Source organism: Penicillium hordei, assembly GCF_028827395.1.
Source record: "Penicillium hordei strain IBT 12815 chromosome Unknown utg000003l_segment0_segment0, whole genome shotgun sequence".
Classification (NCBI taxonomy): Eukaryota; Fungi; Ascomycota; class Eurotiomycetes; order Eurotiales; family Aspergillaceae; genus Penicillium; species Penicillium hordei.
In genome coordinates, this window is record NW_026623144.1 from 2072255 (window position 1) to 2093353 (window position 21099).

General features: G+C 50.1%; 12 protein-coding genes across 12 annotated transcripts; 6 read left to right on the top strand and 6 right to left on the bottom strand.

Moving 5' to 3' along the window:
* Window positions 1-431: 431 nt before the first annotated feature.
* Window positions 432-3046, bottom strand: N7537_006007 (transcriptional regulator family: C2H2 zinc finger and Fungal Specific TF; the record flags this gene model as incomplete). Its single annotated transcript, XM_056897064.1, has 5 exons — window positions 432-1384; window positions 1442-1585; window positions 1644-1893; window positions 1943-2574; window positions 3019-3046. 5 exons carry the CDS (start codon window positions 3044-3046, stop codon window positions 432-434), a joined length of 2007 nt encoding a protein of 668 aa, XP_056752849.1.
* Window positions 3047-3431: 385 nt separating this feature from the next.
* Window positions 3432-4982, top strand: N7537_006008 (WD40 repeat domain-containing protein; the record flags this gene model as incomplete). The annotated part of the gene is made up of 1 exon (XM_056897065.1): window positions 3432-4982. One exon carries the CDS (start codon window positions 3432-3434, stop codon window positions 4980-4982), a length of 1551 nt encoding a protein of 516 aa, XP_056752850.1.
* A 446-nt stretch (window positions 4983-5428) lies between these two features.
* Window positions 5429-5754, bottom strand: N7537_006009 (NADH dehydrogenase [ubiquinone] 1 beta subcomplex subunit 3; the record flags this gene model as incomplete). The annotated part of the gene is made up of 2 exons (XM_056897066.1): window positions 5429-5600; window positions 5657-5754. 2 exons carry the CDS (start codon window positions 5752-5754, stop codon window positions 5429-5431), a joined length of 270 nt encoding a protein of 89 aa, XP_056752851.1.
* Window positions 5755-6001: 247 nt separating this feature from the next.
* N7537_006010 (CCR4-NOT core DEDD family RNase subunit POP2) lies at window positions 6002-7487 on the top strand (the record flags this gene model as incomplete). Its single annotated transcript, XM_056897067.1, has 2 exons — window positions 6002-6463; window positions 6519-7487. 2 exons carry the CDS (start codon window positions 6002-6004, stop codon window positions 7485-7487), a joined length of 1431 nt encoding a protein of 476 aa, XP_056752852.1.
* An 872-nt stretch (window positions 7488-8359) lies between these two features.
* N7537_006011 (peroxisomal copper amine oxidase) lies at window positions 8360-10525 on the top strand (the record flags this gene model as incomplete). Its single annotated transcript, XM_056897068.1, has 3 exons — window positions 8360-8813; window positions 8869-10119; window positions 10179-10525. The coding sequence occupies 3 exons, from the start codon at window positions 8360-8362 to the stop codon at window positions 10523-10525; spliced, it is 2052 nt and encodes a 683-aa protein (XP_056752853.1).
* Window positions 10526-11436: 911 nt separating this feature from the next.
* Window positions 11437-12081, bottom strand: N7537_006012 (uncharacterized protein; the record flags this gene model as incomplete). The annotated part of the gene is made up of 1 exon (XM_056897069.1): window positions 11437-12081. One exon carries the CDS (start codon window positions 12079-12081, stop codon window positions 11437-11439), a length of 645 nt encoding a protein of 214 aa, XP_056752854.1.
* Window positions 12082-12834: 753 nt separating this feature from the next.
* Window positions 12835-13947, bottom strand: N7537_006013 (MARVEL domain-containing protein; the record flags this gene model as incomplete). Its single annotated transcript, XM_056897070.1, has 3 exons — window positions 12835-13321; window positions 13386-13717; window positions 13789-13947. The coding sequence occupies 3 exons, from the start codon at window positions 13945-13947 to the stop codon at window positions 12835-12837; spliced, it is 978 nt and encodes a 325-aa protein (XP_056752855.1).
* Window positions 13948-14043: 96 nt separating this feature from the next.
* On the bottom strand, window positions 14044-14332 carry N7537_006014 (uncharacterized protein; the record flags this gene model as incomplete). The annotated part of the gene is given in 2 exon segments (XM_056897071.1): window positions 14044-14304; window positions 14318-14332. 2 exon segments carry the CDS (start codon window positions 14330-14332, stop codon window positions 14044-14046), a joined length of 276 nt encoding a protein of 91 aa, XP_056752856.1.
* A 131-nt stretch (window positions 14333-14463) lies between these two features.
* Window positions 14464-15894, bottom strand: N7537_006015 (uncharacterized protein; the record flags this gene model as incomplete). The annotated part of the gene is made up of 1 exon (XM_056897072.1): window positions 14464-15894. The coding sequence occupies one exon, from the start codon at window positions 15892-15894 to the stop codon at window positions 14464-14466; it is 1431 nt and encodes a 476-aa protein (XP_056752857.1).
* Window positions 15895-16550: 656 nt separating this feature from the next.
* On the top strand, window positions 16551-17479 carry N7537_006016 (O-methyltransferase; the record flags this gene model as incomplete). The annotated part of the gene is made up of 3 exons (XM_056897073.1): window positions 16551-16571; window positions 16630-17379; window positions 17438-17479. 3 exons carry the CDS (start codon window positions 16551-16553, stop codon window positions 17477-17479), a joined length of 813 nt encoding a protein of 270 aa, XP_056752858.1.
* A 548-nt stretch (window positions 17480-18027) lies between these two features.
* N7537_006017 (putative NAD binding Rossmann fold oxidoreductase) lies at window positions 18028-19281 on the top strand (the record flags this gene model as incomplete). Its single annotated transcript, XM_056897074.1, has 4 exons — window positions 18028-18310; window positions 18368-18463; window positions 18514-18917; window positions 18982-19281. 4 exons carry the CDS (start codon window positions 18028-18030, stop codon window positions 19279-19281), a joined length of 1083 nt encoding a protein of 360 aa, XP_056752859.1.
* A 413-nt stretch (window positions 19282-19694) lies between these two features.
* On the top strand, window positions 19695-20705 carry N7537_006018 (uncharacterized protein; the record flags this gene model as incomplete). The annotated part of the gene is made up of 1 exon (XM_056897075.1): window positions 19695-20705. The coding sequence occupies one exon, from the start codon at window positions 19695-19697 to the stop codon at window positions 20703-20705; it is 1011 nt and encodes a 336-aa protein (XP_056752860.1).
* Window positions 20706-21099: the final 394 nt, after the last annotated feature.

The window sequence follows — 21099 nt, forward strand, 5'->3', positions numbered from 1 at the left end:
AGGTCAACCTTGCTAGAGTAATGCATATACCATCCAACTAGTTATACCATTCAAAAGTTATATATTATCAGGGGTTATGCCATTTATACTTAATTTGTAAGCAATACTCACGAATATCAAGCTTTGCTAATCATCAAATAGTCACATACATTGTATATATAGAAATGTCTCTTGCACAAAGCATGCTGTTTTACCCCCTTCGTATACATTTAAAAGGTTATGACAAGGCCGTATAAGCGACCAACTATTCTTCTTAGGATTATCACCGGAGAGAGAAGAGAGAGAAAGAGAGATCCTGTAATTAGTATGTAATTAGTATGTAGTTAGTATAAAATATAGTACATTCTCGGTTTTTAGAAAACGAGAAAGATACTAGAACCACTGATTCATGAAGCCTTTGAAATTCTATTGCCTCGAGGCTTCGGGTATCATTAAAACAGCTCTGAATGAAGAATGTTATTCAGAGAGCAAGTAAAGAATCTTTCATGCCACTTGGGCATTGCTGTCTCCCGGAGGGAACTCTTGAGGGACTTCCTGAGGAGCTGTCTGTTTCTCAGGATTTGATCAACCCCAGATGCAAGGCCACGGCAAAGCCCAGGCCAGGACTTGCGTTTTGAGAAGACTTGGTGCATCTCGGTGAGCAGACGCAAGGAGCTTGCCTTGCCCGTCAGATTCCCGACCCCAACAAGATTGAGCGGAGTATTTGGCCCTTCAGCAATCCAAATGTGAATTTCCCTAGTGTCTAACAAGCGAATCTCCTTGTTTGAAGCTTGCGGTTTTTTGATTTCAGGAGCGACCACGAGCGTATCGAAGGCCCATATATAGAAGAAAGCAAACAGGAAACAGAGAGGATCATGGCAGGCAAATTTCTGCTTGACTTTCAATGCGCTGAAAACACATACAGCATGCCATAGACATTTCCTGGCAACGGATGCATTGTTTTCCATCCAATGCTTCAGGCTACTTGTTGACGCATCGACTTCGGCTTCCTCGCCTTGCCATCCTGAAAATGACTCCAGCATGTGAAGCGATACTACTCGGACAAGGGATAGTACATGATGAATGACATCCCGAGCGGCAATATAGTCGGGCTTGGCCGAGATGGGGATGGCCGCAAATACTTCGTCCATCGATCGAAACATCATTGCGCGCAGAGCTGAAGGGGTTGGTGGAAGATGGGCCCATTGGCCCGGAGCTGGCACACCGGTGACCTGAGAACTTAGACTCGATTTCCAGATGGAAGAATATGACATTTTGTCAAGGAACAATCTCTCCTCGCTATAAAGAGACAAAATGTAGAGATTTCGGCGATAAGCATCCATTCCTGCCATGATTTCACTGGCTTTTCTGACATCAAGTTGAGTGGATACAGATTGTGATAGATCTAAGAGCTATGGTCAATCCCGAGATATCTGGTCGACAACAAATAACATTAGCTCACTTTGATCAGACTGGAATATATGAAGGAAATTGTCAGCATTCCTGCGACACCACAGTGATTGGCGACAGGGGAACTCCTCGGGGAGTTCATGCTGTCCAAATATTGGCTGACGATCGAAGAAGACGAGCTGAAGACATTCAAGTTCTGGTAAAAGATTAGCCAGGCGTCCATGGCTTCCACGGTTGTCGCAGGTGGCACACACGAAAGATACAATGAAGTAGACGTATACGAGATTCTCTTGCCAGCCAAGCTCTCCATTGTGTTGGAGCTTGTGACGCTTTTGATTTCATACATAGATCAACCTTCAAGACACGAGCCAAGGTGACAAGAACATTTCGCTCATACTGCAGCTTTAACTGGGCTTTGTGCGACCCGCCAAACATCAGGGAGACGTCATTGAGGAATACGCTTTGTGCATAGGATAAAGTTGTTGACTCGGGTGATTGAGGCCGCTGATTTGATTAATATGAGGTACGGAGCTTCACTGGGAAATAAACTTACGTTTTGTTCTATTGCCTGAGACAGGATCTCCCCGAAGGATGCTGAAAACTGACTGGCATTGCCGAAAGCGCTATATTGACTCCCAACAGTGACCACAGCTAAAAGTACCATCCATGAGGTTTTGTCATGTCCGAATTCTAAAGCATATGGGTGAACCACGGGGTATTCATGGTCAAAGTGTTCAAAATACAAGTGCACAAAGTCTTGGATAACCCTCCACCATGGAAATGTCCCATCTTCTGTTTCCCCCAGGCTCACAAGGTATGACTTAAGTGACTCATATATTGAGGCGTTGGTCATCACATTGTAACGGAATTCAGGCAACAAGAAGCGCTCATCTGAACGCCGCATTTTGGGAAGTGATGATCTCAACTGGCGAGTTGGCTTAGAAGAGTTGGCTGGAGCAGGAGCAACAGGTGTAGAAGGGACAGCAGGGGCACGAGTACGAGCACCCGAAGCTTGGACACGTAGACGAGGAGCCCGGGCACGTGTAGGATTAGCAGGCGGTCTTTCTTGCGATGCTGGGCCGTTCTCATCATTTTCTGACTCGTCCGATATTTCCATACCATCATGCGAGACATCAATCTGATCCTGCGTCGTGGGGTCTGTACCAGGCGAGGCCAGACCCAGACCTGGAGTAGTTTGGTTTGTTCCATCTTCATTCAATGGGAAAGGTGATGTATGTAAGTTTGAAGATACGGAGCTCGGATCTTGAATATTCTGCTGGGATAAAGCACTCGTCTGGTCCGACGGCTCTGTTTTTATATTTTTTCCTTCATGGTGTTTCCTCAAATGAGCCGTGAGCCTATGCCTAATGTTTGCGGGAGATCAGAATTGGAACAATGTATGATTAGGAAGTGCCTGCAGCGCAGAGGCTATGCCATACCTCCGAGTGTAGGACTTTGGACAAAAGCGACATTTAAACTCTTTCGACCCGACATGTCCCCGGTCATAGCATTTCTGTGTCAGTGCTGTACCGCACTGCTCACAAGTAAGATGAAGTTGCGGGCGAGTATGAGTTAGGATATGGCGCTTGAGATGGTGTTTACGTCCGAATACCTTGTCGCATTGCTCACATCGGTAAGACTCCTGCAAGGGGTTCATGGCTTCTTCCCGCTTTGAAACACCTAGGTAAATGCAAAGAATCAGCGCAACCCGCAATTAAACAGTCTACATTCAGGACTGTGGCTATATATTCACAGAAAACCCAATATATCCAGCTAAAGACTACAATGAGGCGTTTTGTGCTGACGCAAAAGCGGTCACTAAAGCGGTAAGACACAGAGCATAATCTGCCGCGGGGTGGTGGATTTCTAAGCGGGGGAGGTAAGAAAAAAGATCGAGGGCATTTCAAGTTGCCTTAACAACCTGCTTCTTGCTTCAATATTGTTTAGGAACAGGTCATATCACGAGTGACTGTTCATCAATCACTCCTTTCAACTTCATATTGTTCGTCTTCCACCAACCCACGAATTGAGAAAAATAAAAAATGTCTTCAAACGACCCGCATCACGAGAATGGGGAGGACTATTTGCAGGCCGACGATGCTGAAGAGATCTTCGATCGTGATGAGGATCATCACATGTCGGAGGGGGAAGACGAAGAATATGCCGACGAGAACATGACCATCGAAGATGAGATCACCTTCCAAAACGACTCAGCAGCACACTTCGACTCGCACTCAGACTCTGTATTCTGCGTTGCACAGCACCCGGTTCACAACAACATTGTCATGACCGGTTCTGGCGATGACACAGCATACATCTTTGACTCGACACCCGCACCGCGTCCTGTGTTCCCATCGAGCTATGAATCCAACCCTCAGCCCAAGGAGCGCGAGTCTCTCGTACCTCTGGCCAAGCTCGATGGACACACTGACACAGTGAATGCCGTGGTTTTCACCGAGCCAGCAGGAGAGTATGCCATTACGGCGGGCCTGGATGGCAAGCTGCGAGCTTATCGGGACACCACACCTCAGAAGACTGGACTCGCATGGGAGTTCTTTGGTGAGGCCCAGGAAGTGGAAGAGATCAATTGGATGGCCGTGTGCCCCTACCAGCCAGGAAATGAAGGGACGCAAAATGTTATTGCCATAGGTTCCAATGACGGCAGCGCGTGGGTCTTCCGTATCGATCACACCGACCCCGGCCAGCCTATCTCGATTATTCAGACCTTCTTCTCTCACACCGAATCATGCACTGCAGGTGCATGGACACCTGATGGCAATCTGCTGGCCACTGTTTCCGAGGACGCCAGCTTCTTTGTCTACGACGTCTTCGGAGCTGCAGCAGCCGCTGGCATCGAGTACTCCCCGGGTACCAATGCCATTCTTGGATTGAACGCGGAGGATCAGCGCTTCGCCGTGGAGGGTGGTCTTTACACCATTGCCATTTCCCCCAGCGGTGGTATTGCCGCAGTGGGTGGTGCTGAGGGCCACATTAGAGTCGTTGGCCTTCCTCGAATCGCAGCAAGCGCCCCTGCAACCAAGGGTAAGGGCAAAAATGCACCCTCCCAGACAGCCAGTTCGACTGCTGCAGGCACTATCATGGCTGCATTGCAGACTCAAACCGACAACATTGAGTCACTCTCATTCTCCCAGGCCCCGTTCACCCTCCTTGCTGCCGGATCTGTGGATGGTTCGATTGTGATGTATGATGCGGCCCATCGATTTGCAGTCCGTCGGCACATTCGGGATGCCCACGAGGGAAACGCCGTTGTCAAGGTTGAGTTCCTGCCTAGCAGCAAGCAACTCGGTGCCACTGTTTCAGGACCCCTTGCCAATGCTTCCGCTGCCCACCAGAACCGCTCTTGGATGCTCACATCTGTCGGCCTGGATGGTGTGGTCCGACGCTGGGACGCACGCGGTGGTACCGCCGCGGCTTCTCAGGGATTGATGCAGGAGTGGAAGGGACACATGGGTGCCACGGAAAATGACGAGGGCGAGCAAGCGGGTGGCATCATGGGTTTCGTACAGGGCTTGGATGGAAAGCGTATTGTCACTGCCGGTGATGATGGTATCGCGCTGGTGTTCGAGGAGTAACCTGGACAAACAAAAGTTGGAGGTCCCAAACATGCATAGTTGGGGTTCATGTCGATAATGATATTACGTGTTTATAGAAGCTCAAAGCCAAACCAACCTTGATAACCAGCTCATGATATATAATAGCAAAACCCCTGTAGAGTCACTGATCGAACAATAAAGAAATATCTGGTTGTGGTAGTGGAACAAAAGCTATGTACATTCGACAAATCAAACCCAAAGCGCCATCTGGAAGCTACGCTCCGTATGAGCCACGAGAAGCTGCATCTCCGCCCTAACACGACAAAATCTCCCGGACTCGGCAAAGCTGTAGGCACTATGATCCAAAACCCGGCTGTGGTTCTCGCGGGGGCGAGACGACTCTTTCTTGTCGCCTGGGGTATACGTCCTCCGCTCGATGATCCGTCGGTCGGCGGCATTCTCAATTGGTCTCCAGAGACAACCTTTTAGTGGTGACCGTCACCGTGATGAGCGTCGCCGTGGTGGTGATCATCCTTCAAGAAGAAGTGCTCGTATGTGCAGTAGGCAGCGAAAGCGACAGACGCGATACCGAAGCCGGGGAAGAGACCTCTGAAGCGCTTGGCTCTGCTGAAGGGGCCAGTGTAGCGCCAGGCCTCACTATAATACATTAGTGCCTATCACAATTGGCATCACATCGATATCATTTGACGTACTTGCGAGCCCATGGATCCCGCTTAGCCCAGACGGAAGATGGGGAGGCCGCGGCCTTGAACTGGGCGAGGTCGAAACCGGTGGGGTTACGGGCGGGCATTGTGGGAGTTGTCCGGTAGTAAATATCACTGAAAGACGGAAATAAAGAGAAACAAGATGTAAAGGGCTGTAACTTGGTCCCTTAGTCCGCAATCAACCGCAAAGTGACACAGTGAGGAGCCGAAGATGAGGAAAAGAGGTGTGCTTGGCAATTACCCACGCTAACCGAATACGGTAGACCAAGTAGCTCTCCCGCCTTCGAGGGACGAAACTGTCACTTCATCCATGCGCATCCTCGAGACAACAAAATGCCACCTCCCGTTGGCAGATATGGGCCATCTGGCTTGAACGCTCCATACAACATACAACAAGCTCACCTCCAATCTCAACACCCCGCACACGCACAATCTGGAACGCTACCTCCCCCCTCGCTTGGTCATCCTGGTTTCGCAGGCAATCCGAATACCAACATCAACCCTTTTACACTATCTGGCGGAATTGCAAATGGTATGGCGGTAGGCGGTTTCCCGGGAGCTGGTGCAGGTGATGGCGGCGGCACCGGTCTGGCTAGTCATGCGGCACAGATGGGATTCGCGCGCGGTGCGCAAATGCAACAACAGCAACTACACCAGGGTCACGACGGTCGGTTAGCGCTCGAAGCAAAGGGTGGTGCAGTTAAGTCAAGAATTAGAGATGTCTGGAAGCACAACCTGGCCCATGAGATGGCGGTGCTGAGGCAGTTGGTCGACAAGTACCCTTACATCAGCATGGTAAGCATCAACTACGGATGTCTCCTTTGAGTAAGGTTTACTGACTATGACCCAGGATACCGAATTCCCTGGTATTGTTGCTCGGCCGATCGGGTCATTTTCGAACAAAGCAGATTACCATTATCAGACCCTCCGATGTAATGTCGATCTTCTGAAGATGATCCAATTAGGCATCACCTTATTCAACGACGAAGGAGAGGTCCCTCCAGCCTCAGGCACTGATGTCAATGGGCAAGCGTATGGTGTACCCGCTCCCTGCACATGGCAGTTCAACTTCCGATTTTCACTCGAAGGAGACATGTACGCCCAGGAGTCAACAGCCATGCTTGCCAAATCTGGAATCGATTTTGCCATGCACGAAAAGAACGGCATTGATCCCTTCGAGTTCGGTGCTCTTCTTATTAGCTCTGGGTTAGTCCTGTTAGATGACGTCCACTGGGTTTCTTTCCACTCCGGGTACGACTTTGGCTACTTGATGAAGATCATGCTCTGCTCCCAGCTTCCAGAAAATGAAGAGGAGTTCCACAAGCTTCTTACAATCTTCTTCCCGTCACTTTACGACATCAAGTACCTCATGAAGCACGCTGGTCGCAATCAAGCCGTCAACGGTTCTCCTCTCACTCAGGCTGCAGCACAGATTCTGACCAACCTAGGCCAGAAATCTGGTTTGCAAGACATTGCCGATGAACTTGGCGTCAAACGCGTTGGAATCGCTCACCAGGCTGGCTCAGACTCCCTAGTGACCGGCGAGATCTACTGGAAGACGCGCCAGCTCATTTTCGGAGGGGAAATTGACGACAGCAAATATTCCGGCCAAATCTGGGGCCTCAACGGACAAATGCCCGCAGTAGCCTACAACATGGCCCAGCAAACGCCAAATCTCAATGGTGCCACCATTTACTCGGGCGGCACCCCCAGCACTCCCAATACTGGGTCTCACGGAGCTGGCGCCCACACACCTCAGCACCACGGAGCTGGCTACAATGCCCCGACTCCCGGAGCCTATCAAATGGGCCGGGTATGAGACACAGTCCCTGACGCACCTGGGGTTGGTATGATATGATGTATGTACATAGACACGAGAACATCGTGTTCTTTTTCTTCAATATTCGGCATTGTCTTCACGCCTATGGCCTTGCGTAGGTCTCGTTGCCTGTGCGGGGTTCTTGCGTCTGGACGAAGGTGTTGGGCAGGAAGGTGCCTGGCGTTTGATGTGGCTGGTTTTGAATCCATTTACGAGGCGTTGATAGGCTCTATTGTGGCCTTGTGCCTTTCGTTCTTGTGATCTAGGTCGCTTTTTCTTCTTTTCTTGCTGTAGCTAGATCGGACCTGTCTGTGTCCTATGTATAGGAATTCTGGTTTCTGTTCGCTCAATTTGGCCTGATTTTGTAGATCCACGGCTCATTTCGACTTGTCCCAGTGGACTTCGTAACCTCCCATGGGATATTCTCAACATATCGGGACATCTTCTCAGGTGACAAAGCCCGCAGCTCCAAGCCCTCATTGAGGTCAAGTGTGCGATCCCAATTGAGGACGCTCATGCGAATTATCTAGTACGACCCCGCGATGTGACAAACGACATGAATAACGCAGAGATGATATCAATATCAAGATGCAGACACGCATCTCTTTGCTCTTTTGGGATTGGAGATAGCACGCTAATCCCAATCAGGACATCGGATCCGGCCTCCGCAAATAGGCTTTATCTAATCGGATAGAAGTATACCTCCAACGCTACGGACATACGACTTGCTTGTTAAATAGTCTGCAAGCCCGGATCTGAAGGAGAACCAAGCGAGTATATTGTCTTTGACTCTCTAGCGACTGCTTGCCACGGTTGGCACTTTTACCCTCATCACATTGAAATCATCTCCATCTATATACTTCTCGCACAGCATGGTTCTCGACCGACTACAACAATTGACTCACCAGGTCAACGCCACTGCGCCGCCGCCTCACCCACTTGATCCTCTCTCTACAGTGGAAATTGATGCGGTTGTTGGCATTGTCCGCAAAGAATATGGCCCGCTCAACTTCAATGCGGTCACTCTATATGAGCCCCGCAAGGCCCAAATGATGGCCTGGGTGGCTGATCCAGAGAATGCTCCTCGCCCTGCTCGAGCGGCTGATATTGTTGCCATTGCACCAGGCGGTAAGATCTACGATGGTGTGGTTGATCTAGACCAGAAGAAGATCATCAAGTGGCAACACACACCGAATGTTCAGCCTCTGATCACCATGGAGGATTTGCAGGAGGTTGAACATGTTGTACGCAAGGATGCTAAGGTCATCGAGCAATGTGGTATCATTGGAATTCCGAAGGAGGATATGCACAAAGTCTACTGTGACCGTAAGTGAACTTCCCTCATTTATCGGAGGTTGATACTAATCAAATGGCATTCTAGCATGGACAATTGGATACGATGAGCGCTTTGGAACCGGTGTCCGTCTTCAACAAGCCCTTATGTACTACCGCCCTCATCCCGATGACTCCCAATATACCTATCCCTTGGACTTCTGTCCCATCTACAACGCCGAGACCAAGGAGATCATCCACATTGACGTGCCGCCTGTGCGGAGACCGGTTAGCAAGGCCGCTCCAAACAACTACCACCCTGCCGCAATCGAGAAAGAAGGTGGATACCGCACCGATATTAAGCCAATTCACATCACCCAGCCAGAGGGTGTGTCTTTCGAGGTCAAGGGACGCACAATCGAATGGCAGAACTGGAACATCCACGTCGGCTTCAACTACCGCGAAGGCATTGTCCTGAACAACATCACTTTCAACGACAAGGGCAACGTGCGTCCTGTCTTCTGGCGTCTTTCACTGGCCGAGATGGTCGTGCCATACGGCAACCCGGAACATCCCCACCAACGTAAGCACGCATTCGACCTGGGCGAGTACGGCGGCGGATACATGACCAACAGCCTGGCACTGGGATGCGACTGCAAGGGCGCAATCCACTATATGGACGCGGCATTTGTCAACCGTGCCGGCGCCAGCACAATCATCAAGAACGCCATCTGCATCCACGAAGAAGATGCCGGCATCCTATTCAAGCACACCGATTTTCGCGACGAGTCGATGGTCGTAACTCGCGGCCGAAAGCTCATCATCTCGCAGATCTTCACCGCAGCAAATTACGAGTACTGCGTGTACTGGATCTTCCACCAAGACGGTACAATCCAGCTCGAGATCAAGCTGACTGGAATCCTCAACACCTACGCTATGAACCCTGGCGAGGATACTAAGGGCTGGGGAACTGAGGTGTACCCTGGCGTCAACGCCCACAACCACCAGCACCTGTTCTGTCTCCGTGTAGACCCGAACATCGACGGGCCAAGCAATACCGTCTTCCAGGTAGATGCAGTGCAAGGACCCGGCGAAGTCGGCAGTGCCAAGAACAAGTATGGAAACGCCTTCTACGCGAAAAAGACGAAGTTCTCCACACCCCTCGAAGCAATGTCCGACTATGACGGGTCTACCAGCCGTACCTGGGACATGGCTAATACCAACAAGCTGAACCCATACAGCAAGAAGCCCGTCAGCTACAAGCTCGTCAGCCGCGATGTTCCTCCCCTGCTTCCTAAGGCCGGTGGACTAGTATGGAAGCGAGCTGGATTCGCACGCCATGCCGTCCATGTCACTAAATGTGAGTTTGTTCCACTCCCCCTTTCTTATATCGTGTTCTTTTCTAACCCGTTTCTCTAGATGACGACGACCAAGTCCACCCAGCTGGACGCCACGTCCCACAGACCTCTGGCGAGCCCTCGGAGGGTCTACCGGCGTGGATCGAAGCTGCTGGACCCGGTTGTTCCATTGATAACACCGATGTCGTGCTTTGGCACACTTTCGGTCTAACACACTTCCCCGCGCCGGAGGATTACCCGATTATGCCTGCGGAGCCAATGACACTTCTTCTGCGTCCTCGTAACTTCTTTGACCGGAACCCGGTCCTTGATGTGCCTCCTAGCTTTGCGCGTACACCGACGCAGGTGGCTGCTAACGCCAGTTCTTGTGCATGTAAGAATAGCGATGGGTCTAGTGTTTTGGTTTGATTTTGATGAGATTCGACGTTGCTTTGGATTGGTGGTTTTCTCAGCGTGTACTTCTTGTATATAAGTTCCTTTTCCTGCCTTCTAGACTTTCTGGAATCCAGTATATTTTTCTATTATATGAAGATATATGTTGCCATTGTCTCGGGATATTAAAGAGACGCGAAACAAGTTAATATAGTTTCAATTGTGAGTGAAAACATCAACTACACACACAGCGATCAACAGATAAGAGGGCTTAGAATTTAAACTCCAGTGAACAAGAAGCGAACCAGCATAGAAGGCGAGGGGAAATTTAAGGAAGCGCCTTAAGGAAGCGCCCTGGGAATTTAGTCGCAAGGTCATTTTTTGCAATGGATCTGACTCTCCCACGATTACTTGCAAAGTGAACAGGAAGAGAACCCTGGAAGGAACATGGTTATAGTCTGATAATCTTTGTTCTGATAGCTACAGGAAGTAATCAGGGTATATACCTAGGTACCTAAGTAGCCCTGGAGGTGCTGGAGATGGTATGAAGTAGAAGATTGAAAAGGAATGGATATACTTGGGCAAATACGTTGTATGCCTAGGTGATGACCTTATATATATCAAGCAGAGTCTGACCTAACTTTGCTTATTTGTAAAAGATGCTAGCCTGTTACTATTTCATGTTATATGAAGACCCTTTTTTTTTTGTAGAAAAGCAAAGGCACGAAACGGAACAAGGTTTCAACCTTGAAAGGCGACAAGAATAATAAATCTTCATGCGAGTAACGGCGAAGATGAACGGACGGAGAGTGTGGCGACAACATATAAATCACATAAACGCCTCGAAACATCCCAACAGGGAGGGAATCATGTAGTCAAAACCAAATAAACCATAAAGCCTCAATACAGTCTAGCCAAAACACAGAAACAAAAAGGATAGACCAATTTTAAGCCGAGGATCCCCGCAACAAAGCCCTATCTACCTCCCCAAGCAATGCAAACAACTCCTTCCCACCCTCAGAATCCTTCCCTTCAATATCAAGCGACTTATGCAAGAACTTGCGCGCCTCCTCATAGCGACTCATCTCCGCAAGACACTTAGCGATACGCCACCAAGCCTTAACATTCTGGACAGGCTTCGAGTCAACACTAGCCTTAGCATCAACCAACGCCTCAGGCCAAGCCTGCAACGCCATATGCGCCTGCGCACGGTTCGCATAAAGACCAGACAACTCCTCGCGCGCAACGCCAATAGGCTCCCAGCCTGGCCGGCTGAGTCCCATGTCGATGGCGTACGAGTACAGCTTGATTGCCTCTTCGTAGTTGGATTTGCGGTGGGCGGTGTTGGCGCTGTCGCGGAGTTTGGAGATCTGTGCGCTGCGCTTGGGGTTTACGGGGAGGGGCGCCGGAGGGATGTTGGGTGGGTCGAGGCTGATTAGGGCGCGGTGTAGTTGGTTCAGTTCTTCCAGCTCGGTGTTGATTGCGGCTGTTTGGGAGGGTGTTTGGGCGGATGAGTGTGGGAGTGAGAGTGCTTTGGTGGCTGGGTCCATGTACAATGGGTATTGGTTGTAGAGATCGATTTCACTAGCCATTTTGGGGTTGGGGAGACCGGAGGTCTCGGTGTTGGGGTTGTAAAGTCGGCTGTTGCTTCTCGGGTTGTTAGTATATGCGCTGTGGTGTGACTGGGCAGGTGTTTCGGTGGTGGAATGGGAAGGTCTGATGGGGGGATGGGTTAATCCATACAAGGTACAGTCCTGTGTGTATTGTTTAGTTTTTTTTACAAAGCACGGCTCACTTTGAGGTCAATATTCGGGTTTGTACTTGTCAAGAGATGGTGATGACAAGAGGGCAAGCTGTCCATAAACCCACTGATAGGAAAGCGGTGGCAGAATACTCGTACCTTGTGCTATCTATCACTATTCTTTTCTTCTATGAGCCACAGTGAGAGGTGAAAAGATAATTAATGGGATACGATCATAAAAAGGTGAACATACACAATTGCTTCAAATTCTCCAAAAAGGATATTTGTTTCGGACAGGCAGATCATATCTCAGCCCTGGAGATATCATCTACAAAACACCCCCGGAACACATGATTTTACAATGCAATACATCTATATTTTGCTAGATCCAATTCAACAAAAGCAGGACATATAATCGTAATCCCAGAGCCAAAGACCGCTGAGAAACAAAGTAAAGACAAGGGCATCAGCCCAGAGTAAACAGCGATGCGCCCAACACCGCTCCATGGTCAATATCCAAGGCGCAAAAAAAAGCAAGACAACTCATCAATTCCCGGGTATTTCATTGAGCTATGCCTCCATGTACACTGACAACACCCTTTACTTAACTCGGCCGCCTACCGTAGTTCACCGACGGGCCGTTAAACCCAGTGGGAGCAGTATACTCAGACGGGGTGTAATCCGACGGGTTGTACTGGGTAGAGGGCTCCGCATAGTGCTGGCCATGAGCACCACCGTAGCCGGTGTTGTTATAATCATGAAGGATGCCTCCGGGCGCCGGGGCGGTGGGATCGTAGGAGCCTTGCATCGCGGTCCGGCCGTGTGCGCTGCCTAGATCATCCACCTCGCTCTGGTGCAGGAGCGCATAGTCCTCATCCCGATCGCCGCGGGACGAGGCGCCCATGCCGCCGCCTCGGCCGGAACGGATGTCATCCTCATCCTCCTCGAAGTCATGGGCTGGGTTCGACGAGAAGGCGGCTTTGCTCTGCGCGGCGAAGGTGGGGTCGGAGACGGCGTCGGGGAGGGTTCCGGTGCGGCGGAAGTGCACCACGTTGCGGAAGGACATCCAGGCGGTGATGGCGAAGAGGATGCTTTTTGACGGTTAGTTTCATTCAAAGGACCGCTGTGTCGCGCAGTTAGAAGGAATTCACGTACAAAATGAAAACACCAATAATTGTAGTTGCCTCGCTCAGCTTGCACTTGGAAGAGCTTCCGTATGCCCAATTATCGCATCCGGTCTTGGTGCTCTTGTCATCGGCTCTCTTGGTGGTGGATTTGGAGTCCGAGCTGGACTTGTCGTCGGAGCTGCTCGAGCCCTTGGATTTTCCTTGGGCGACGTAGGAAGCGAGACAGATCCAAGCACTGAGCCAGAGAATCGAATAGAGAATGTCGACACAGGCGAAGGCATACACGTTACCGAAGCGTCGGGCACGTGGCCACATTGGCACTGCCACCAGGTAGACCAGACCGGGAATACTCAACCAGCACTGCCATGCGATGGTACGTCAGTCGAGGAACTCTTTCTTATATATCAGAAACGTAGGAATGGAAGACTCACCAGACCCCAGTACCAGCCTGTGCGTCCATCGATGCCGTCTCCTTTAGTCCAGATAGCGATGGTTAAAGCCCATGCAAGGAAGATAGTGAATCCTTGTACGAAATGTATTATGTTTTTTGTCCGTCCGAGGCTTCCGCCTGACGGCATTTGAAACTTCATCTTATGTGTAGGAGCGCTGCAAGGGTGTTGCGCTTTGGGTGACCCGGAGGGAAGGGAGGGGGTAGTATCGGAGTGAGGAGATAGTCTATCGTGAAGTCATATGGCACAAAAAAAAAAGGTGAGAGATGAGACAAGAACAGAGTCGAGACCTGAAGAATGAGACCGGGGGGGGTCTGTCTTGGCCAGGCTGCGTGGAGAAAAGTGTCGGTTTGTTTTGTTTTGTTTTTTTTTTCTGTTCGCCTTTCCGTCGCAATGTCGCAACTTTGCAATTATTATAATCAGAACGATAGATAAATGTAAATTGAAGAGTTCAATATTCAATCCGACGATTAATCTCTCTGCCCGACCCTCTTGTTTCTATAGGGCATACGTACGTCCTCCACATCGCCCAGGCGACAGTCCGTTACTATTTCGGGAACTCCGCCACACTTTGCTTGGCGTATGCCTGTCACTTGACATCATAGTCTCGTTTCTCGTATACTCATGCTAACATAAAGGGAAATAAAGAGAAATACATCAAGTCAATCCTGCTTCTCGTGTTTGTTTCATCAACACCCAGATCTCGCGCAAAGGTTGATAGACATGAACTTGCCACCACCACGGAACCGGATCAAGAAAAGAGAACAGGGGGTCTTTCCAAAACAACAGTCTCACTAGCTCTGCCTCAACAACTTCAAGAGCCGTAAGCGCAAAGTGAAATAACGAAAACTGCAAGAAAGCAGCGGGAAGAATGGCAGATCGGGCAAACGTTGGTGCTGAACGGGTTGATGACAGTGTCGCTGCTATGTTGGCTGTATCGACTGGATCGGAAGGGAACACAGAGAGATACCCTGCAATGGGGCAAGGTACATTATACAGCAAGTTATCGACAGCTTTGGCACCAGGTGTACAGCCGGCGATGTAGATAGTGTGTCGGACAGAGTTCGCGTCGAACTCCTCGTCGACCATGAGTCTGACGGAGAGATGACCTGTCAAGCGAACACCGCCTTTGGCTGCCAATGTCTGCATGAGCCTCTGGACCGAAGCGGCCAGAGCTTCGTCTAGACGCGATGCACCCCAAGTAGATGAACCAGAATCCGAAACCCGAACCTTGATGGCTTGAACATGGCCACGCACAATCAGTAGGTCTGCGAATATCTCTCCAAGACGAGGTTGTTGCTGCAAAATCCAGGGCCGATCCTTGGAAATCTGGATCTCGCTAACCACTGTGTATGTCTTGCTCAGCGTACGTCTCGGCAAGAGCATAGCCTTCTCATTCGCAGATGGAAATGCTCGGAAGATCTGGTAAGATTTGGAGGGCGACCGGTGCAAGATCTTGTGCACAGAGTCACGCGATTGGACCTTGTGATACTCAAGCACAGGAAGGCCTCTCTCAACCACATACTGTCTGAAAGAATCAGGATGAGCGAAGCAAGCCGCCAATTCGGTGTCGAAGGTGATACACTTGCAGCTAGTGCGACTCTCAACGACCTGTCGGGCCGTCGCATCTTCAATGGAAGATACCTTGGGCGAGCATGGAATCCACAGATCGACCTTTTCGCGGTGAATAACGTCAAGTAGCCGGGAGATGTAATGGGCCTTGGGCATCCGGTAGAATGCCACCAGGGCCTTTGACATGCTCCCTCCGGAGCGCACGGGTAGATCTAGGTCTGTAACATCGGCGCCAACCACACGGTGGCCTTCTACAGCCCATGATCTTGCCAGAGTCAGGCCGTGAGTCGTACCTATGCCCGTGATGAGGATTGTTTTCGGGTAAAAACGTACATTCCGTTGGGTCGCTCGGCGTCGATTAGCCGTTGATTGGAGATAGGATAATAATTTCGCGACCACGAGAATGGTGTTATCGACAAATAACAACGAGAATGAAAGGCATATTCGAAGGAGATGCCAGAATACTCGTGGCAAAGTCCCCGCTGACACCGAAGCTTGGGCGGATTTGATGGACATGCTGAGTCTGTGTCTCACCGCGACGAACAGATAAATATGCCTGGTCATTTGACCATAGGTATTGAAAACAATGAACCTCGAAAGGCTAATCTGAAGTATACCTAGGACATGGTCGCTGACAAGGAGTGAAAATGTGAGTTGGTGGTGGCTGGGTATTAATTAGGTGAGGGGCTTGGGCTGCAGATCTAGCTCGGTGTGACAATGTGACGATGCACTTTCAAGACTAAACATTTAAACACCTAAACACCTCGATCTATGCGAAGAACTTGGATGATCTAGATCTTTGGGTAAATTTATCTAGAACTAACGGCGCGGGTCTCGGATCTAACCTCCAGGGCTAGGAAATGCCCGGGTTTACCACATGGGATCAGGTTTCCGACCCTTTATCAAACTAGTGCGCTCGGTACTGATTACCTGAAAAGGTATCTCCGAGGTATATGAATTTCCAGACTTGGAATGGTGATAACGCCATCTACTAAGGAATGGTGAATGATGAATGATGAGTGGTGTGCGTGGTCCGACTCGGACTTATCTACTGCCTTTACCCGAAGTATATCCAGGGTTAACCCCGAGGTGAGTTGCCATCTATAAATCAGCATGTCCAGATAGAATTACCTGGATCATTTTATCCAATTCCCTTGCTCTAACTTCACGTCATGTCTACACCAGTTCCCGCGGTAAGAATTGTATTCTGACCCTCTGACTGTGAGAAATGAACGCTAACTCATACTCTAGAGCGACGCCGGCAAGGAGCTGCAGCTTCTGCATTACGTCTATGAACAGCCAAACCTGGATGAAATCCAGGGCCATCCTCAAAAAGTGATTGATTTGATTCACGAGTTTGAGAAACAATACCGTTTTATGAATGTTGGCGCCGAAAAGGGCAAAGTCGTCACCAACCTTATCGATGAACTCAAGCCAAAGACCATGATCGAGCTCGGTTGCTACGTGGGATACTCTGCGATCTTATTCGGTGATGCAGTCCGTCGAAACGGCGGCGAACGCTACTTAAGTCTCGAGTTGAACCCAGAGTTCGCCGCAATTGCCAATATGCTTGTCGAGCTAGCTGGACTGCGTGACTTTGTGCGTATAATCGTTGGTCGAAGCGACGTGTCGCTACACAAACTACTCACCTTGGGCGAAGTGAAGAAAGTGGAACTTCTTTTCATTGATCATTACAAACCGGCGTACACCACTGACCTCAAGCTGTGTGAGCACTTTGGGGCTATTGCGCCAGGTTCAGTGCTCGCTGCTGACAATGTCCTTCATCCGGGCAACCCACCATATCTGGAATACGTCCGCAGCACGGTGGAACAGAAACGTGAGGCGGCCAAGGCTGGACCTTCCCAGGCATATAATACTACCGGGATGGGCGAACGGACGGTAGAGTCCTTTGTGGGTAAAGATGACGTGCCCACTTTCCAATTTGTCGGGAACCCGAACTTGGTGTATGAGAGTCAGCTTAACCAACCCGAAGGATTGCGGGTAAGTTGGAATCATCAAAGAAGCTTTCGGTGTAGCTAACCGCGATTGGGTTAAACAGGATGCCATCGAAGTTACAAGGTGTGTGGGGGTGCAGGCATAGATGCTACATAAAAAGGTAAATGACGCAAGCGGGACAGAGCGGCATAAGCCGCTACTAAGGAATGGCGATTCTTGCAGGAGGAACCATGGCGGAGATCTAGCGGATAACTTCCGCCTCAATAATTTTTAGTCTCTTGAAGAATCATACCATTCCATTTCATTGGTTCCATCAAATAGAGACTCCGGTATCCGTTAAGAGCTATGCTCATTGTTCTTTAATCTCTCCAAGAGACCTGTAGTACACATTTGTCCGAGAGGTTCGTGGACACTGGCAGTGGGAGGGATTCATGCCATAGGTCAAGACTCATTAATAATTAGGCGTAGAGTGCTCCGGGTAGATGTATAAAGTAGAGTCGAACATTGCCACATCGGGGAAACCGACTCGGCCCTTGGGGCGACCCCCACTTGAGTCAACGTTGCCGTCGCCAGGACCTTCCCACGTTCTCCCCGTTAAATGATTTCCGGGGCCAAAGTACAACATATAAATACTTAGGTAGTCCCCGCCCCTCCTAATTCCTCCCTTAATTAAATCTCAATCTATAATCCACCATGGCTAGCAAGACTTACAATGTCGGCGTTGTTGGCTACGGCTTCAGCGCAAAGATCTTCCACATTCCCTTCGTGAAGGAGGTCCCCGAACTCAAGCTCTATGCAATTGTTCAGCGCACCCCGAAGCAAGACGATGATGCTGAGAAGGATCACCCCGGTGTTAAGTCTTTCCGTACCACTGAGGAGATGGTCCAAGACCCCGCAATTGACGTAGTGATCATCACTACTGCCCCCGATTCTCACTTTGCGCTGTCCAAGCTGGCGCTGGAGGCTGGCAAGCACGGTAAGTGCCCAGAAGTGCCGAATAGCAATTGGGTATAGAAACTAACGTGGAACATAGTTGTCTGCGAGAAGCCCTTTACCCCCACCACCCAGGAAGCCGATGAGCTCGTCGCCATTGCGAAGAAGAACAACAAGCAGCTTGCCGTGTTCCAGAGTATGTTTCATCGTCTAACGTATTAAGACTCCTACTAATGCCTACCCTAGACCGCCGCTTCGATGCCGACTTCGTGACCCTCTCCAAACTCGTCAAGAACGGCTCTCTCGGCCGCATCTCCGAGTATGAGACCCACTTCGACCGCCACCGTCCCGAGGAGCCAGCTTCCGACTCTCACAAGTGGAAGAATAAGGTCATCCCTGGCGGCTCAGCAATCTACGACCTCGGAACCCACCTCCTCGACCAGGCCGTGCACCTGCTCGGTCTCCCCGCGCGGGTGACCGGTTTCATTGGCTCCGCCCGGGCGGCCAGCTCGTCTTCATACGAGGACTCCTTCACCGTTCTGCTGCAATATGCCAGCGGCCTATTGGTTACCGCCAAGGCGACCGTGGTCAGCCCCGAGGATGAGCAGCTGCGCTTCTGGGTGCGCGGTGACAAGGGTAGCTTCAAGAAGGTAAGAGCATACACTTGCCCAGACTACGGATGTAAAGAAAAGTAAAACTGACATGATTGTATAGTATCACCTTGATATCCAAGAAGATCAGCTTAAGGCCGGCATCATGCCCCAGGATAAGGGTTACGGCCGAGAGCCAAGCGAGCGTTACGGCGCTCTGACTACTATCAAGGACGGCAAGCCCTTCAAGGAGGTGGTTCCTACCGTGGAGCCGCCCACCTACACCGAGTACTACCGCAAGCTTGTTCGTGCTCTTAATGGTGAGGGCGATCTGCCTGCCAGTGGCGCGGAGGCTCGCGAGGTCATTCGTTTGATCGAGTTGGCTCGTGAGAGTTCCCGCACTGGGCGTACTTTGGACGTCTAAGCTCGGGTTTGTAAAATACAATAATGATTATGATATACTTGATAGCTAAAAGGCAATATAAATTGAAGTCTTGGATGAAAATTGAAATTCTTTGCTCTAATAAATACAAAATACCCTTGCAGTTGACAACTAAGTACTTAGCCTTGTTGCACAATCGCTTCAACGGCCAAAACTATGTCTAATAATCTCCTAAGTACGCCGAATTCGTCTGAATATCCATATCCATATTGCTGCCTAACAACGGCCCCCCCTAACTGCTTAGCCCGTTGACTGGATTCTCACCGTCACATGGTATGCACGAGCTAGGGGCCTGAGCATATTTTTGTCTTATACGAACCCGAACGGAAGGCTTTTCCAAATTGTTCCACGGCCCTCCTGAAGAATTCAATCTTGAGCTAAGAGATATTCGTGAAATGGACGTTAAATCGCTACCGGATTTCCAATTCATTCCATATCCAGTCGAGTCTAAAGAACTACTACCACCAGATGAACCAATTACTCTCAACACCTCGTCCTCATGGACTTACTGCGGACCCCTCTTGAGCCTTGAATCATGTAATCTGCCATCCTCCTTTAACACCTGGGCAGAAGCCACACTCAGCGGCTCAATATTGCCCTCCTTATTTTCCTTCCTGGCATACGTCCACGACTTCCTGACCAAAAACAACCAATCCCACTACTGGCTCACAATCAGAGCAAGCAAAGGATCGGACGAATTCGACACCCCACGCTGGCACACGGACGATTTATTCTTCTCCCCACTCATACCACCAATAAAACACAGACGTGAATCGCTGTTGTCGCCAATCACTAATCTACTCAAATCCACCTGGACAGGACCAACAACAAACCAGGATCTCTCAACTCCAATCTTACCCTCAAATTTACAAACCAACCATCATGACTATTACCCGGCACCTACGCCCCCAACTGCCCAAATCCCATCTATAAGCCCAACCCCGACAAACTGGAAACTCACAACAACCCTCCTAGGCCCTGGAACCCTATTCATCCCACCTACAACAAACCACCTAGCCCGCGCCACTCAACAAGCCGTCAAAACCGCCGCCCGCGCCGCAGACCCAAACCACATCTGCGTCTCCGTGCGCTGCGTCGGCTGCGCCATGGCGGCGGAGTCGGTGCGAGCACGGCTGGCCGTTGAGCTGGGCGGACATGGGACTGTGCAGGCGTCAGCGGGGGAGTGTGTTTTCTTCCGGGTTGGTGAGGACAAGGGCGCTGTACATTCTGAGCCAAGATCCCATGGGGATCGGGTTTTTGTAAACGTTGTTCCTGGTCATGAGGCGGATCTTAGGGCGCTTATGGCGAAGTGGGGGATGGAGTATCCGCGCGCTTGGTGTGTTGGGTTGCCGTTGGTTATTGGGGAGGGCGAGGAGTGTTTAAGGGATGTTGGGGGTGAGATTTGATTCTCTTCTTTATATCTCACTATTCTTTAGTATAGATGGATGCTCTGTTATTGGGTATATAACACAATAGCTGCGAGAGCTGGTTTGTGTGGAAAAATCAACTCTATTTCTTACTTCAGTGATACTCCATAACAGCCAATATATGTATTTCATTCGTAGTGAGACTGAAGCATAGAGCGCATCTATAAGATGCCGACGGAATAGGAAATATGGTCAAGCCGAATGACGCTATGCCAAGCCGCTAGTCCCAAACGGTAGTTTATGTTACTAAATGCAAATCCGCTGAGTGGACAAGAAATTGGACCTGGCATCAACACCTTTGGGGACGTCGGAGATTTGACATCCGCGGAGAAAGAGAGAAGGGTTGCGTGTTAAACCGCACACATGAGGTATT